The sequence below is a fragment of the Bactrocera tryoni genome, chromosome 5 (assembly GCF_016617805.1).
Source record: "Bactrocera tryoni isolate S06 chromosome 5, CSIRO_BtryS06_freeze2, whole genome shotgun sequence".
Lineage (NCBI taxonomy): Eukaryota > Metazoa > Arthropoda > Insecta > Diptera > Tephritidae > Bactrocera > Bactrocera tryoni.
The window spans coordinates 7,819,644-7,837,724 of NC_052503.1; the positions used below are offsets into that span (position 1 = coordinate 7,819,644).

Here is an 18,081-nt window from a genome sequence, read left to right on the forward strand (position 1 = left end):
ATTTCGGCACAGAAATTTTATTCCGCACACACAATTTAATGGAGCTTCTTTGTTGAAAAATTTCACTCATCGTAAAAATCGCCAAATGCTCTTTATGTACAGAAAGGCAAGCGTAGTGTTAGTGTTTAGTACTAATGATTATTTCGATGGGTTTTCGAGAGAAATTTTAACCAAAAATCTTGCTATTTTTTACTCATTATATAACTATAGATTCAAATATAATCGAACTTTGGTTCCGTTCTGTATTATCACACATTTGTACATCAAAAATTTTCTAATGTGATTTATCACAAATATTACAGATTTATTTTTATTTTAATTAGCCTATTTGGTACAACACTCAATCCATTAAAAAACGGTTTTTGCAGCAAAAATATAAAATCACTAAAACAATTAATAATTCCCAATCTCGTCGAAGTGATCACATACATACAATCATTCATACATATGGACAAATGTGAAAGCGTCAATGAATGAATGGCTAAAATACCGGTTTGCATTCGGCGCTCGCATAATGTTCTTTCCGTGTTTACGATTCCACCGGTTCGCAGATCAAGCAATGTTTTGCACACCTCTGCACACACGCGGACAAACAAAAACACTTTTTCGGCGCCCATAGATGTCGTCACTCATTTCAATCGGAGCGGCGCACGTGCTTCCCCTCCGAGCATTCTTCGAAATGAAGTCGACGTCGAAGAAACTCCAAAATACATATTCCAAACGTAAACAAAAACCAAAGAGAAAAAAGTGCAAATAAAAAATAAATAAAAAAAGAAAAGCATCATCAGCACTGCAGATTTGTTTCATTAGTTTACTCGAAGCTAATTAAACGCAAAACAGCTGAGGTAATTCCCCACAAATGTTCGCTCGGCTGCACAGATGCGATTACATACGGAGCTGGCTGATAAGGCACTAGCGGCTGCTTATCACCAGCCTCAAGAGCAATCGTCGGAGCTTGAGTTGAAGTGTATTTAAGTGGCGATGGTTGCGGCGGCAGATCAGTCAAGCATTTGACGTCGTCGAAAAGTGAGCGCGCCGCATTCGCAAATATTTTTCTGATTTCTACTCAAAAATGACCTACCTGCTGCGTTTCGTGATCTTGACGATCGGTAAGCACAAATTAGTTGCTATTATTTGCCAAATATTTGCTAAAAGTTAATCAATTACTCACTTCGCAGCGCTTCCCGCCTGTTTTGCGTTCAGAATCCAGCCGCGCAGCTCCTGGAACGCGGTACCAGCTCGCTCGCCCGCGCGCATACCCGGAAAGGTCGACTATGTCATCATTCACCATTCGGACAATCCGAACGGTTGCAGCACCGAGACGGAGTGCAAGCGCCTCATCAAGAACATCCAGACCGATCACAAGGAGCGGCGCAAGTTCAGCGATATCGGCTACAACTTCATAATTGCCGGCGATGGCAACATCTACGAAGGCCGTGGCTTCGGCTTGCAGGGCTCGCACGCTCCCAGCTACAACCGCAACAGCATTGGCATTGTTTTCATCGGCAACTTTGAAAGTGAGTCTCTATGAATTGATAGGGAAATGCTTTATTTGATTCACACATTTTCTTTGCTCGCTTTCAGATACGACACCCTCGCAGACAATGCTGCAGAACGCCAAAGACCTGATGGCACATGCGGTGCAAAAGGGTTATCTGAAGGACAATTACACAGTGCTGGGCCACAGACAAACCAAGGCGACTGCCTGCCCGGGACAGCGTTTGTACGACGAAATCAAAACATGGCCCCATTGGAAGAGTCTCTAAATGCCGCTCTCGATGGCGCTATATTCGGTCATCTTAGTGTCAAGCATGTGATGAAAATGATTGTATTTTGTACTATTATAAATATTATATAGTTAATTAGCTAAAGACAGATAAGACATTTCTTTTATTACGCAAGTCGCAAGTCGCCAGTCAGAGGTGATAGAGGTGTTCAAAAAGTGAGATTTCATGCTTTGAGCTTCAACGATAGCAACGTATCTGAGAATATATATATCTTTGTACAGACATAGCATACTAGAACAGTTGTATTGTAGATAAGAGTATGTGTGCGTTGAGTCCGTATTTACCAGCCGTTGCTTCGTTGGTTCCTTTGAGGCAAGATTCTTTCACTTTCCAGTATACAAAACAGGAGCCAAACAATGTATCCGTATAAGGCTCTGCACGAATAGTGCCTTTAAAGTATGCTGCCTTATGACCATATATAAAGGGTGATCCATTTCGAGATTCCCTAACTTTGTGATACCACACGGTCTTGATGGACAATCGTCAGGGTCAAAAAGAGAAACTATCTGCTCTCCAAAGTGTTCTCTCAATAAATCTATTGATTAATGCGATGTGTGGCAAGTGAGGCCTTCATGTTGAAACCAAATGTCACCGAGATCATGAGCTTCAATTTCAGGCATCAAATAGTCGGTTATTATGACGCGACAACGGTCGCTATTGATGGTTACGTCCTTACCCGCATTATTTTTGAAGAAATGTGAACCGATGATTCCACCGGTCTACAAATCACACCAAACCGTTGTTTTTTCTGGGTGCAATGACAACTCTTAAATCTCTTCAGGTTGCTCATCGACCCGAATGCGGTAATTTTGATTTTTATTTTACATATCCATAAAGCCAGAAATGGGCCTCATCGCTGAACAAAATTTGACTCGAAAACTTCGTATCTTCTTGGAACTTTTCAAGAGACAGTAGAGAGAAGCGATCACTCCTGGGAAAGTCGATCGGCTTCAGTTTTTGCACAAACTGTATTTTGTATACTTTCAATTTAAGATCTCGACGTAAAATGTGTCAAGTAATTCCATACGTCAGTCCGAGTTGCTGCGAACGAGCCGAATCGACTCTCAACGGTCTTCGTGTACACTCTCAGCTACGTCTGCTAAATTTTCTGCACTGCGTGCTGGACGTTGATTATTCGGTTGAATATTATCCAAAAATTAATGTTGGATCTCAAGATGGGTGATGGTGTTGCTAATAGTACGCTCAGTAGGCCGAGCGAAGCTCGCGAAACACACTCCTTACAGAACGTAAATTTTCGTAATAAAGTTGAACAATTTGTAATCGTGTTCAGGCTTTCTTTTATGAAATGCCAAACAACACTGAACAAAAATAACATGACAGCTTGACACGACCTACGGGTGATCTGTCAAAAAAGTCATTGTAAAAAGTACATCTACTTGGATCACCTGTTATATTCAAGCTCCCTTAAACCTTAGTAGCTATTCCGATTTTTTCCCCGAAAATGTTGGTTAACCTGTCAGATATACGACTAAAATTCGAAAAACAATGTGCTGGCTTTCATCCTTGAATGTTGTGAGAGTATAAAATGTTCGGTTACACCCGAGCTTAGTTCTTCCTCACTTGTTGTTTTTTCATTCATCTCATTGTCATTTAGGTTGTTATTATGAATTCGAAATTTTTTTCTCACAGTTATGAAGTAATAAATATTTTCAGTGTACATTATTTATCCAGCGACTCTGAAACTGTTGCAGCTTTTCTTGCTTCTCTGTGATGGCTTCCAAACCGCCACAATTGTTGAGCCACTGAGAAATTTCTTGTTTCTTAACTGTTTTAGCACAGACAACAATGGGAAAAACTACATTAGCTTTTAAACTGTTGAGTTAAGTACAGTACGTATGCAAATTTTAATTTTACTTTGAATAGCAACCAAATTGCAAAATAATCCGAATTACTAACATATTTTTTTGCATATTCTATAGTATATCATATAGTTCTCTCTAAAACGTCTTAATAGCTTTTTGATCTGATCCAAAATCTAATTCTGGCTTCTTAAATATGACCAAAATTTCGGGTAATATTAAAATTTTTGCCAAACAAAAAAAAAAACAAACCATTTGATCTATTTTGAAATTTGTTCAGTAATTTTACTCTAATTGGTCGATAAGATTTAAGCAGATGTTCAGGTTTTTCGGATTTAAGAATTAAATTAACCTCAGCACATTTTCATCGGGATGGGAAATGACAAAGTCTGAGCATTCCGTTAAAAAGCTTGACAATCATGCAAGAAACGCCTCTAGCGACTTGTTGCGCAATTTCCAGATAACATGCTTCAGCTCCTTTGTAGCACGTTTTAGAAGTGTTTTATCATTAGGGTTTCCACTGACTTGCATGCCTGCCGAAGACGTCTCCTCTTTCTGAGCTTCTTGATTACTTCATTTGAGCAGAGATGTCTGTCCCGCTTGTGGACGCTCTGTGTGGTGGCGTACTTATAAGTATATGGGCAGCATTGTCGATATATTTTTCAGAGGAAATGGCGATGTTGGGGTTCGCATTGTTTTCTAGCAAGTAGCAAGTACTCTTGGAGGTTTATTCATTGCGAGTAACGGCGTAGTTGCTACGAACAGAACTGCGCTGTGATCAGCTAGGAGATCCGATCAGGTGGAAGAGCGTCTGTATCTTGAATTAAAACTTTTCGAAATAGCAAAATCAAGAACGCCTGGCACGTCTGGAACGTTTTCGTTAGGTCGGTTGACCAGTAAGTTAGCTTACCAGCTGAATGACACATTCAACCTTTGTTCTAAAACATAACTCAAAAGTGCTCACCATGTGTCATTGGCATTATAGTCACCACTAGAAATTAATTGATTACCAAATTTGTTTATAATTGGCTCATGCACGTCCTGCGATAGATTGTGTCGCGGAGTTAAGTATAAGGCAGCGATCCTTAAATTTCTAAGAGATTTGGGCAACATGAGCATTGCTACCTGCACCCAAGGATATTGTAAAGGTTCAAGTTCCGTTTTTTTTCGTTTAAATCAATGTAGGTTAGATTAAGTTAGAGTAGGTTAATCTGGTAGGTCCTTTGCGATACTAGATGGAGTTCAGTCGCTAGGTCCAAGAATAGTAGTCATCCTTTAGAATCCCTGCGCTTGACGCGAATTTTAACAGACTCTGCGGCCTCACTATCGACATCTCCTTCAGTGTATCATACTGTGGGGACCCCAAATGCTTACTGCGTAGTCTTGCCAATGCGAAACAAGTGCACAAGAGATGCTCTATTGTTTCCCGGGTGCCCTGCTCTAGACATTTTCTGCAGTTCAACTAATGTATACATTTTTTTTTATTTATTTAATGTCATACTGCCGTAATTCACCGTCATTTTGTTTTAATGAAATTTGGATAGTGATTTTTTGTATAATTAAACAGATTCTAAATAGATTGAAATTTACATAACAATAATAATAATTTTATCCTGGAATTTTACTTTGGTGTGCCAATATTGCGCCGGTTTGAGTGGTGTGTACATGCAGTGATATCATGCACTACAAGGGGCAGGCTTACCTTATTTAACCATTTTGCTTTCTTCAAATATGTGTAAATACGACGTTCAATACTTTTTACTTCATTAAAATACATTTTCCACCATTTCATGCTTGACTTTGATTCCATAATGATTGTGAATGAAATATTTGCATTATTTATTTCATTCATATCGCTTGCAGCTCATTTTCGCTATTACAGCCAGGTTAATTGCAAAGCACCCACCGAGAAACCGAGAAATGACTCAATGATAAAATGGCATTGCGCAAAGGCTTTGAAATTCTTCGGTTTGTTGCAATTGCTTTTGACTTGTTTCGTATGCGGCACACAATGTCGAAAAGCGCTCCGAATAAGCGCGCAAAGCTTGTAAATTCTAGCCGCAGCACTTAGTTGCCATAATTGTTGACAGCTGAAAGTGTTACGGCATGCTTTTATGTGACCAAATGCATGCTCATCAATACTAATCCCACATCAATCAAAACACAACAGCCACACGCACACACACACGCACGCACTCACACTCGCACATGCATATTCGCATGCAGCGAATGTTAGATAACTCATCTCCGCATGCAAATGCAATGGCAACACAACAGTGCACTGTGGTTTGGTGTGTACAAATAGCAGATAACTTCAAAAATCGCAAACTCAATCAGACAGTAAAGTGAAAAATATGCGTGATTGCAAAATAATGTCAAAATATATCAAAGAACCACTTTTCGACAGTCTGTGCTCTTTTACTCCTCATACGACCGCGATTATCGCTAAAGTCAGAGCCGCAACAAAATCCTCAAGTCAACAAAGAAACATAGTTGGCAACATATAAGTCAACATTCCGGCCGGTCCGTATATGTGTGCCGTACCAGTATGGTCGCCTGGATGCAGTGAAACGCATATGAGGAAGCTCCAAAGTTGTCGGAACAAGATGTCTCTTGATGTCTCCTATCGAACATCTACATAGTAGGCCCATATGCTTCCAGTTAAGCAGCATTATGAACTCCTCTCCAAGCAGTTTCTGCTGAGGTGCTTTCGCAGAAATCATCCCTGCAGTCAACAGCTTGGAGCGGTACCGGCTCCTGGGAGCATCAAGGGGACATTTCTCGACTACGCTGACGACATCAAACAATACCCACGACCAGACTTCGACGCAACTAACTTCCGGCAAGCACTGACCGCCATTCATAGTGGAGCCATTAACACCTTCACCGACTCTCTCCCAATGAATGGTGTACTTGGTGTCAAAACACCAACCATTGCAGACGAATAGCTCGAGTTGTCGCAAGAAACGAGAGTGACCTCTGTGCAACTTCGTTCTGGATTCTGTAGCAGGTTAAATTTCTGCTTGTCCAGTATAGACCCTGAAATATCAACTATATGTACTGCGCGCAATGAGTCCCCGCATGACACTGGCCACCTCTTCGCATGCCCTGCTAACCCAATCATCTGACACTCCCCTTCCTTTGGTCCGACGCCGTCGAAAGAGCACATTTTCTGGGCCTACCGTTGGATGATGTTGACGATATCTTATCCAATCGCTACAACAACAACAACAGTGATCAACATTGATATAAATATCAAATTTGTACTTTGTGTATTTCATTTAATTTTTTTTTTGCATTCTATTCATACAAACTTTTATAAAAAAGTTCTATTGATAAAGTAGCAATATAATTGGGGGAAATTGTATATAAGTTTTTGAGTCGACAAACGGTTCTCGGCACCACAGTGCACTGAGGCTAAGACCGCGCGTCAGACTCATACGCCCCGCCGAACCAACTGCACTCCCGAAAACCGAAGTTTGTCTGTATAATGTGTGGGAATGTGTGGCGCGCGCGCTCATTTAAGCGAAATCAAAATATTGTGTGCGATTTATGTTGATATGCATAAATATTTTGGATATCAGCAGTTTACAATTTTGCTTTCCGATTGCAAATATGACAGCTGCAGCGCTACGTGCTCCGCATGCGATGAGCGCACAAAGCGTGTGCAGCCGAGTAATGGACGGCGCGCAACAAGTTCATTCAAATTGCTTGCAACACCACTCCAGATGTGTAACAAATGCATGTGATTGCATGGCATTACGCAGCACTTGCAGCACTTCGATCGCATTCGATTGGAAAGGAAATAGTTGCCATGCAATATGCATGAGGCAGCAACAAATGCGCTCTATGCAAATACTTCAGCGCGCGCGTATACATATGTGTGTGTGTGTGTGAGTGGGTGTAGCAATTTCATTTTGATTTATTTCACACATGCATGGGTTCACAAGCACACACACACGCGCATACATAAGCGCTTGCGGCGGCAGTGTTGCTGTGCCCATTAAGGTGGGGCGTGTGTGTGTGGCGGGGCGTATGAGCAACGCGCTGTTAACACCCGATAATTTGTAGTATAAAATGCGCGGTGACCAAGTGCGCGCCATTGCAGTAGCCAAAGCGCCGCGCCAGCAGTCACAAATCACAAATCACGAAAAGCACAGCCGGGCGTCAACAACTCCTAAAAATATGAAAAATGTAAGTGTTAAATTTTATGGTTCAAAAATCAACTGAATTACTCAATTTCAACATTTCAATTTTCGCTTTTCACTTCTACCTCCCCACCACCACCGCGCGCAGCTCATTTTTTTGCTTTGCTGTAGCGCACTCCTGCACTCCATCGGCAGCGCTGTGGCCAAGCCGGCTCCACATGGCATCACCACCAGCACCACCACCGTCGCGCGCACACCCGCTGTCCTGGCCGCGCCCTCTTACACGGTCGCTGTAACGCCCGTCGTCACGGCGCATAGCCATCAAGTGGTCGCGCACAACTACAATGGCCTCTACGTGCCCGCCGGCTATGTGCCAGCCGCGTATCCCTACTCCTACTCCTATCCGGCGACGACCTACCGCTACGGTTACGGTTATTACCCGGCTTACGGCTATACTTATGGCTATGGCACCGCTGTGCCGACGACGGCCTTGTGGCGGTGATGTGTTAACGCTAATATGCGCAAAGCTCATGCGGGCGCGAGCCGGTGCCAGCATGTGTGTGCGGGTGTATGAGTGTGTGTGTGTGTGTGTGTGTGGGTGTCTGCGTGCGGTGAAGTGCGGATTTGCCAGGATACGCGCTGCTGAGTTGATGAGTTTGAGTTTGTTTTATGTAACGGTGAAGCAGCCGCTTGATGTGCACTCTTATCTGCAATATTTTTGCACTTGGCTTGATGTGGCAGCATAGACGGCGGTTCATGAGCGACCGTGCAACGTGTGGGCTTTGAAGCAGCGCGACGGCGTGGCGCGTGTGTCCTTTGGTGTGGCATGCAATCTCTGTGGCAGGCAGCGGCTAAATACGATGTTATGAAATATGTACTCACACGCACACATACACACTTGTATAGGTTAAATATTTGCATTTAAATAAATAACTGTAAACGAACTAAGCAACGCATATACTAAGAAGACGAAGGCTGGGCAGGCTGTGGCGTATGGGTTGACATAATTGCTTGTTGTTTTGTTAAAGTCTCAAAATTGTTCATTCTTAAGCTTTAGCCTCATATTTCTTATATAGTCTAGTGATGTGAAAAAGTGATTTAACACGAAAACAAGCAAGCTGCACTTTGATTCTTGAACAACCTATTGCTCCGGTCAGAAGAGAGTCAGTAGCAGTGAGGTTTTCAAATTGGTTGTACAGAGAGCAACATATCAGGGATCGAAACAACCCAGTATGACACAGAAACAAAATTAGTCGACATAATGTTATTTGAAAGCTGTGACCAAGGATAGTGCTATCTCTGCGGTTAACTTTCTGTCACTCAATTGTGCTAAAATATTTACCACGCTCAACGAGCTCCAATAATAGCGAATACGCATTTTTATGGAGCTCTTAAACCTACCGATGGCCTAAAGATGGCAGCTTGTACATCAAAACTTTCTCTTTCAACCGAAGGAGGTTAAAGTAATATCAGAAATTAGTTCTGTTTCATGTCTTCGAAAACTTTCGATAATTTTTTCCTCTCACTCCTGATAGAAGAGGAACATAAGGGACCTTGCGAAACGATAAAATAAACGAAGCCATCAAACAGGATTTTCCATCCTTTTTTTTGAGTATGTTATGCGTACATAACAGATGGAGTTTCGAAGGTTTTATTATACATCCTGATTCATTTGTGTTTTTTGTTTTGTTTTTAGAACAGTTCTCTTCGCATATATTTAAAATTAAATTCATGAGCTAAAATCCGGTTCATGTAGTTACAAATAGCTTGTGGATACATTAATACCTGTCGAACTTCATCAAGTTCAACAGTACAGAGATGGGCAAAAAATAGTAAGACTTTTTCATTCAAATTTCGTGCGAAAACACATTTCCCGACATTTTACTTCTAGGTTGGTATGACCGTCAGTGCTATCTCTGCCAAATGTCACAATACTCGTAAAATATTCATTGGTGTTTGGTGTACGCTTGTCTTTCTGAAGTACATTACGTGCATTCGGCGATTATTACGATGAGTGAAGTTATACAACAATAAAGCTCCATTAAATTATGTATACGGAATCAAATTTCGGATGCTGAAATGTTCGGATGTTGGAAAAGGCCTTTGATGATAATTGTTTGTCGCGAGCAAATGCTTTTGATTGGTACATGTTATTCGAAGAAGGTCGAGACAACGACCAGGTCCAGGACGGCCATCTGAAGCTGCAGAACCGACGATTAACTGTCACAGATCTTACTGGCATTGTTGGAATATCGGGAGGATCAAAAAAGACCAGTTCGAAACATCAATTGGGTCTAAGAAAAGTGGAAGCACGATTGGTTCCAAAATCACAAAACAGGGTCGCGTTAACGTCTATGAATCAATGCTTTTCCAATACCAGAATATCATGAAACGAATTATTACTGGCGATGAGTCTTGGATCTACGCTTACGACCCAGAAACAGACGATAAATCGGCCGAATATCGTGCCAAAAGTCAGCTGAAGCCGAAAAATCACGTCAAAGCGGATAAAAAATCAAAGTTGTGTTGGCAGTTTTCATCAATTTTCGAGGTGTTGTGCACCCCGAACTCCTTCCGAGCGGAGAAACTGTCGACAAGGAATATATTGAGTGTTATACGTCGTTTGCATTTAGTTAGCTTAAAGAGAGGACGGAATTATTGTCCGACAACGCTCGGTTTTTGCACCACGATGGTGCACCGTCACATACTGTAGTGATTCTTCGCGAATTTTTCGCTAAACTTTCAATCAATATCGCGCCTTGACCGCCGTGTTCGCCTGATTTAGTTCCGTGCAACTTCTGGCTATTAAGGAAACTCAATTAATCTCTCCGGCGGAACCGATTTGAGTCAATTAAAAACAAAAAACGTGAATCGCTAAACACGTTGAAGGCTATTCTGAAAATTGACTCTAACAACTGTTTCGAACATCGTTTGGTAACGTGCCTTAACAAGAAAGATTGTAAAGATCGTCGACGAGACGCACAACTTGAGATCACTAATATTACAGAAGTTAAAGTATGGCTATCCTCTCCTTGCATAGGATCTGGGCTCTCTTACTCTTGAACGTAAATGCTTGAGTTTTCTATAGTTCGCCAAATCAGTAACCAATTATTTCTTCAGAATATATTAAGCATTTATTTTACAACGGTATACATATCAGTATCAGTCTTTTATAACGTTCAATACTCGGTTCTTACCACAAAAGCGGTGCAGCTAGAGGAGCAGCAGCATAACGGGCGACGAGTGGAGCAGCCAAAGGAGCGGCGGCGTAGTGTGCACCAACCAGTGGTGTGGCCAGAGGGGCAGCAGCGGCATAACGGGCAACCACAGGGGCGGCTACGGGAGCGGCGGCAACAATTGGAGCAGCGGCGATGCCATTGTAGTTGCGAGCGATCACCTGGCTGCTGGTGGCGGTCACCACTGGGGCTGGAGCGGCAACGACGGCGGCGGGAGCAGCGTAGGCCAATGGAGCGGCAGCAAGGAGACCAGGCTTGGCGGCAGCGCAGGCGATGAGGGCGAAGAGAACAACGGCCTGATGTAAGAGAAAGAGAATAAACATATGAGCATTGGCGATTTAGTAAGATTAAATGTTAGCTAAGTGATATTTTAGCAAAAATACTTACGTATTTGAACATATTGAGTGTGATTTAGCTTAGCTGAGCTGCGTCTTGAACTTTAGTTGATGACTGTCTGATGTCTTCTTGCAAGTTGTGCACCATTTTTATATACAAAAGCGACGCATGCAACTTTACTCCAAAACAATTGTTTTGGTTTTTCTATTTTTCAAGTTCAACTCAGTTGCCCTTCAAATAATGCAATTCCAATATAAATAGCTCGTTCAAAACGCCACTGAATTTGACTACACAGTTATTTGGACAATCTTCATTGCAATTCAATGCCACAGTTGTACTTTGCCTTGTCGTTCGTTGTTTGGGTTTTGCATTACATTTTTGAACTAAATTAAAATGTACACACGCACTCCCTTGTAAATTATCCGAAATTTTGTTATGCGCAAGCGCGAAGCACCGAGGAATGCCCGCCGAGTTTGTGCCTCGATTTTTTATAAATTTGTTTTGGTTTGATGTTTAGTCAAGTTGAAATTCAATAAGCAAGCATGAGTCACCGCAAACAACAATATTAGGCTGTGCAAAAAATCTGCTTGGTATATATTTACGAGTGTATAAATAAATATTCCTAAAACCAAAATAACATTTCCTTCTAGCAACCGCCGAATCCAAACGTATGAAATAAAATGTTAAAATTCGTAAGTATTTAACGGAATTTTCTATTTTTACAATTATTTTTCAATTAATTTCAGAGCTTTGTCATTGCTCTCATCGCATGCACCGCTGCCGAACCTGGTCTCACCGCTGCCAATACCTTGACTTGCGCTGCTCCAGTCCCAGTGTTGACCGCCACCAGCAGCCAAGTGATCTCTCGCAACTACAATGGCATCGCCGCTGCTCCAATTCTTGCCGCTGCTCCCCCGTGGTTGCTCGTTTTGCTGCCGCAACTGCTTTGCCCGCGCAATTAACAGCGCCTCACTATGTTGCCCCCTTTGCAGCTGCCTCCCTCTTCTGGTGAAATATATCATATTATATCATACGGATCAAATGCTTTTGTGAAATTAATGAAAATAAATTATTTAAATTATATACTTAATTATAAAGGGTGATCCATTTCGATGTTCCCTGAACATTCTTTGGTATTTGTTTTTTGAAGATTGTCTCTTCAAACTGTTGGCCGTACGTTGCCGTCTCAAATGACCATTTCGACTGATAACTGGTGAACAAAACGGGTAATGTTTTGCTTCAAGACCTGAATCAAAGCGGCATTGTCCGCATCGACTTAAGACTTTACATGTCCCCAAAGGAAAAAGTCAAACGGTGTGACTTCGCTCGATCTTGGAGGCCCCTGAAAACGTGAAATTATTTGCTCACCGAAGTGTTTTCTCAATTAATACATTGATTGATGCTTTGTGTGCGAAGTGGCGCCGTTGTGTTGAAATCAAATGTCGTCGAGATCAAGAGCTTCAATCTTAGGCATTAAATTGTCGGTTATAATGGCGCGATAACGGTCGCATATTACTTGGTTACGGTATCACTGGCATCACTTTTGTAGAAATATCGACCGATGATTCAAACCACACCAAACCGTTGGTTTTTCGGGTTCAAATGACAGCTCTTCAATTTCTTCGGGTTGCTTTTTGTCCCAAATGCGGCAATTTTGCTTATTTACACACACATTGAAGCAGAAATGGGTCCCATCACTGAATCTTCTTGGAATTTTTTAAGAGCTCATAGAGTGAAGCGATGCCGCTTGGGGAAGTCGGCTTCAGTTATCGCACAAGCTGTATTTTCTACGCTTTCCACAGGGTCTGCCCGGAAAGTAATAGGAGTGATTTTCTTCGGAGCGTGCGCACACCGACTGGATTCGACAGAGAGCGTTACTGTATTTAATATATCGGCGTAAAATGCGCCAAGTCGTTTCACACGTCAGTCCGAGATGCTGCGAACGGCACAGAATAGACTCTCCACGGTGTACATTCTCAACTACCACTGCTATATTTTCTTCACTGCTGGACTTGCTCTATTCGGTCGAACACATTCTTTACAGAACGGGAATTTCCAAAATAAAGTCGAACGATTTGTCTTTCCATGATGAAATGCCAAACAATACGGAACAAAAATAACATGACAGCTTGACACGACCCACGTGTGATCTGTCAAAAAAAGGCTTCTAGGTATCGAGCAAGCAAGTGGCATTAAAGTATTAGACCAGCTTAATATAATATAGACAGAATATACCCATATACCATCTTGCTTAGAATTCAACGTGATATACTTAAGAACAGAACTCAAGCCAGAAGAGCAAAAGAGTTTTCGTATAAAGTGTTATACATGTCAGGGTTCAAAACATTCGAAAAGGCAACGAATGGTGAAAACAGTTACTGGAATGTTAAAGCCTTTGAAAAAGACTCTAGACCTTGTATTAATTTGCCGGAGCAGCTTACAAAGTATCCCTTATATGTACCTGAATTTGCGTGGAGTTCAAAGAAACACAGATATTATGAATATATATTCCATAGGGTTGCGACCGAATCGGTTTCATTAGATTGGTGACTACAACTAGACTCGACTAACTTAACATAGCAAGCGCATTATACATAATAAAACACTAACACATGTATAATTTAAAACGTATTCATTTTCCTTTTATTTCGTATAATCAACAACGTTTACCAGAGCGCGGCAGCCAACGGCGCAGCAGCATAATGGGAAACAACTGGAGCAGCTAAAGGAGCAGCGGCGTAGTGTGACGCAACCAATGGAGCGGCCAGAGGGGCAGCAGCGGCATAACGGGCAACCACAGGGGCGGCTACGGGAGCGGCAGCGACAATTGGAGCAGCGGCGATGCCATTGTAGTTGCGAGCGATCACTTGGCTGCTGGTGGCAGTCACCACTGGGGCTGGAGCGGCAACGACGGCGGCGGGAGCAGCGTAAGCCAAAGGAGCGGCAGCAAGAAGACCGGGTTTGGCGGCGGCGCAGGCGATGAGGGCGAAGAGAACGACGGCCTGTTTGATAAGAAATAAGAATACAAGTAATTAATAACGGTAGTTCTAAATACATTTATATCAAAAACTTACGTATTTGAACATTTTCGATGAGTTTGTGGTTGGTTGCTTCTTGAATGAACGTTGGCAAGTAATTGATGACAACTGCTTAATAAAGTCGGGTTTATATAGTGAACTCAACCGCTTTAACCGTTTTATCCAAATTTTAAATATGCAAAACCAAATAAAATATCGATCTTCAAATAAAAAAAAAAACAGTAGCAAAAGAGTATGCAAACTACCACTTCCCCTCATTACAATTCAGTGCATTTCGGGTAGCTTGTGGTCAACTCTTTGTCGGAGCTACTGTAAACGACCACAAATACCTAAGCACGTGTGTCTGTATGTCGCTCGGCTTACACGCTTTGAATCTATAAGTCCGTGGAAGGAATTTTTAACTGTGGGAATTGAAGTTGTACCGAAAGCGCAAAAGAGACCCTCAACCAATGCTAAACTTGAGTTTTATTGTAATTCACCAAAATGATGCACTTTGCATTCTTCAATCGCTATTCATTAAAGTATTAAGAAGGTTTTATATTTCCAGCAGTTGACTATAAATACTTAACTGACTTTGGTCTTAGTTATCAATCAATCTTAAGGTTTTGTTCAAGCAACAGTCGCAGACAAGCAAATTCAAACACTTCAATATGTTCAAATTCGTAAGTTCTACACAAAGATAAATCACATATACATAGAAAAAAACATTTTTGTAAAAAAACTGTTTCTAAAATTCTTTCATATTCTCACAGGCTGTTGTTCTCTTCGCTCTGATCGCCTGTGCCGCCGCCAAACCCGGTCTCCTTGCTGCCGCTCCATTGGCTTACGCTGCTCCCGCCGCCGTCGTTGCCGCTCCAGCCCCAGTGGTGACCGCCACCAGCAGCCAGGTGATCGCTCGCAACTACAATGGCATCGCCGCTGCTCCAATTGTTGCCGCCTCCGCTCCCGTAGCAGCCCCTGTGGTTGCCCGTTATGCCGCTGCTGCCCCTCTGGTCGCTCCATTGGTTGCGTCACACTACGCCGCCGCTCCTTTGGCTGCCCATTATGCTGCACCCCAACTTCTGTGGTGAAAAGTGTCTCGAGTTGAATCTTGCCAAACGAATCAATAAACTTAGTATAAATATTTAATTGAAGTTATTTTATTTAGTTTGGTGTATTGTAGGGCAGCTTTTGTGTTTGGGAAGCGTGTGACTCATCTGTAGTGCTTTATTATATTATCCTCCTAATCTGTCTGCATCAGTCGGTTAGTTTATATTAGTTACATGATCAAATTCACACTGGACAAGTCAATACTTTCAATTGAAGCTGAGAGTCTAAACAAAGAAAGGTGGTCCAAATTTACTTATGTGTTCTCAAGAATGTTCTTTTGAAATTGTAGAGCGCTAATTACAACGCAAGTAAAGATAGTTGGCTTACGAGGAATACTATGTTCTATTTACCCTTATGCCTCTACAATCTCATTACCTGCTTGGGTTCCATCGGTGTAGATTTCAGCTCAGATAATTTCATATTCACCAATTTTCTCATAAAAACGCGGAAATACAAGATATTGCCATAGTTCTTTACAAAAATTTACTAGGAGGAACTGATTGAAAATAGTTTAAGTTTAATACTCCAATTAATTGGTCGAAATTTGTATAACAAACAAGAAAAAACGTTAACTTCGGCTACACCGAAGCTAATATACCCTTTACAGGTGCATTTCTTTTAGTAACTATGTGTTCAGTTTGTATGGAAGCTATATGCTATAGTAATCCGATCTGAATAATTTTTTCGGAGATTACATTGTTGCCTTAGAAAATAATCTATACCAAATTTGGTGAAGATACATTGTCAAATGTGAAAGTTCTGCATACAAGAACTTGATTCCGATCGTTCAGTTTATATGGCAGCTATATGTTATAGTGGTCCGATATCGGCCGTTCCGACAAATGAGCAGCTTCTTGAAGAGAAAATGACGTATGCAAAATTTCAAAAGGATATCTTAAAAACTGAGGGACTAGTTCGTATATATACTGACGGACGGACGGACAGACGGACGGACAGACAGACAGACGGACATGGTTAAATCGACTCAGCTGAACATACTGATCATTTACATATATACTTTAAAGGGTCTCCGACGCTTCTTTCTGGGTGTTACAAACATCTTGACAAACTTAATATATCCTGTTCAGGGTATAAAAATGTTAACGGAAATGTAGACAAGCTGTGGGTAATTCAATATTTTCTAGTATTCCATGTGTAGACTTGTCACCTTTATTACTGCCTTTAAAATATGCCTCTTTTGAGGATAAAACTAAGCCAACGTTTAAACTAATTTCAGAGAATTTGAGTTTTTCGGTTTCGGCTCAATTTTCGGACCGTATTTGTTAAATTGTTCGACAGTTTCAAGGTCTTATTCATAAATCCACGTCTCGTCACCAGTATTGATGCATGTTCCTCACGACGTTGACAAGCTTCTCTTGAGTCGATCCATAAGGGCTGTTGAGGTCCTCTGTTATCTCCCTGATTAATATGTCAGGCACACTCATGGTGAAAAATTTTCTTCATGGAAAAATTCACCTGCAAACTGTCCGCGTTGTTAACAAATACATATTAATTGAAAAATATTTGTGAACTTGAAAGCTGAAATAAATTCTGGGAAATGTAAAAGCTTGGAAATGGCTTCAGAAATTGTATTGATAATTAATGATTGAATGTGAGTTTACAAACAAGGCCTCCGTCAATTTCCACGTCTTTCCATGCTGTGATTCGGAGGATCTGCGGGCACATAACGAAATAGCTTTTCAATTTTATATACATATATGTAAGATAAGACTAATATTATGCTCTTTTGCCACTCTAAAACATGCGTTCCGAACTCATAAATAGCTTCCTATGGTGTCGAAGAACGTAATCAACCTAGTTTGTCTTTTACTATAGTACGTACGGGAGTAAAAGCGAAGTCGTTCGCTGCCAAATCAGGCCTAAACGGCGGAGGAGTCATCAAATCGATGTTTTTAGTGATTCAAAGTGCAATTGTTTCAGTCGTCTCATCGTTAGAGCTCGCATTGTCGTGCGTTGTTTTAGTGGTATGGTTGCGACATGTCCAGTTTTCCAAAAACAGGAAACCACTTTCTTAGAAATGCTTTGTACGCGAACAGCTTTTGTTGGATTCGGCTCATCTGTAAATACCCATATAGTCGATCGATATTTTTTAAGATTTCTCTCGATCAATCATGAGCCTTTTATTAGTGATTGATGAATTGTGAAGTATAGATGCATTTTTTTGACAGATCACGCGTGACCCGTGTTAAGTTGTACTGTTATTTTTATTAAGTATTGTTTGGCAATTCATCATGGAGAGACTTACGTCTGAACAACTTTACAAATCGTGCCATGATAATCGACTATTTTAACAAGACGCCGCCACTTCCCACAAATCGCATCCAACAATGAACTTCTTGAGAGAACCCCTCGGTAGGCAGATAATTTCACGTTTTGAGCCAGTCGATTGGTCACCAAGGTCGTGTGATTAGACTTTTTCCTGGGGGATGATGTAAAGTCTACACACTATGCGGACAATCCCGCTTCGATTCAGGCTTTGGAGCAAAACATCATGCGTATAATTCCTCAGTTATCAGTTGAAATGCTCGAACGAGTCATCAAAAATTAGACTCAATGGATGGACCATCTGAGACGTAGCCGCGGCCAACATTGGAAAGGGATAATCT

The 18,081-nt window shown here is 41.5% G+C and overlaps 5 protein-coding genes across 5 annotated transcripts; 3 read left to right on the plus strand and 2 right to left on the minus strand.

Moving 5' to 3' along the window:
• Window positions 1-984: 984 nt before the first annotated feature.
• Window positions 985-1,880, plus strand: LOC120777465 (peptidoglycan-recognition protein SB1). Its single transcript, XM_040108789.1, has 3 exons — window positions 985-1,109; window positions 1,179-1,517; window positions 1,585-1,880. Exons 1-3 carry the CDS (start codon window positions 1,073-1,075, stop codon window positions 1,764-1,766), a joined length of 558 nt encoding a protein of 185 aa, XP_039964723.1. The 5' UTR covers window positions 985-1,072; the 3' UTR covers window positions 1,767-1,880.
• A 5,842-nt stretch (window positions 1,881-7,722) lies between these two features.
• On the plus strand, window positions 7,723-8,762 carry LOC120777519. Its single transcript, XM_040108888.1, has 2 exons — window positions 7,723-7,801; window positions 7,904-8,762. Exons 1-2 carry the CDS (start codon window positions 7,793-7,795, stop codon window positions 8,255-8,257), a joined length of 363 nt encoding a protein of 120 aa, XP_039964822.1. The 5' UTR covers window positions 7,723-7,792; the 3' UTR covers window positions 8,258-8,762.
• Window positions 8,763-10,508: 1,746 nt separating this feature from the next.
• On the minus strand, window positions 10,509-11,390 carry LOC120777354 (cuticle protein 70, isoforms A and B-like). The gene is made up of 2 exons (XM_040108609.1): window positions 11,379-11,390; window positions 10,509-11,287 (listed from the first exon to the last, which is right to left on the minus strand). Exons 1-2 carry the CDS (start codon window positions 11,388-11,390, stop codon window positions 10,949-10,951), a joined length of 351 nt encoding a protein of 116 aa, XP_039964543.1. The 3' UTR covers window positions 10,509-10,948.
• A 2,603-nt stretch (window positions 11,391-13,993) lies between these two features.
• Window positions 13,994-14,446, minus strand: LOC120777352 (cuticle protein 16.5-like). The gene is made up of 2 exons (XM_040108608.1): window positions 14,402-14,446; window positions 13,994-14,329 (listed from the first exon to the last, which is right to left on the minus strand). Exons 1-2 carry the CDS (start codon window positions 14,411-14,413, stop codon window positions 13,994-13,996), a joined length of 348 nt encoding a protein of 115 aa, XP_039964542.1. The 5' UTR covers window positions 14,414-14,446.
• Window positions 14,447-15,009: 563 nt separating this feature from the next.
• LOC120776932 (cuticle protein 16.5-like) lies at window positions 15,010-15,435 on the plus strand. The gene is made up of 2 exons (XM_040108004.1): window positions 15,010-15,027; window positions 15,118-15,435. The coding sequence occupies exons 1-2, from the start codon at window positions 15,016-15,018 to the stop codon at window positions 15,433-15,435; spliced, it is 330 nt and encodes a 109-aa protein (XP_039963938.1). The 5' UTR covers window positions 15,010-15,015.
• Window positions 15,436-18,081: the final 2,646 nt, after the last annotated feature.

Bases quoted from the DNA above. Each gene is read 5' to 3' on its own strand.
- LOC120777465 (XM_040108789.1), top strand. From the start codon at position 1,073: ATGACCTACCTGCTGCGTTTCGTGATCTTGACGATCG. The intron at 1,110-1,178 runs GTAAGCACAAAT...CTCACTTCGCAG, and splicing joins TTTCGTGATCTTGACGATCG to CGCTTCCCGCCTGTTTTGCG. The intron at 1,518-1,584 runs GTGAGTCTCTAT...GCTCGCTTTCAG, and splicing joins TTTCATCGGCAACTTTGAAA to ATACGACACCCTCGCAGACA.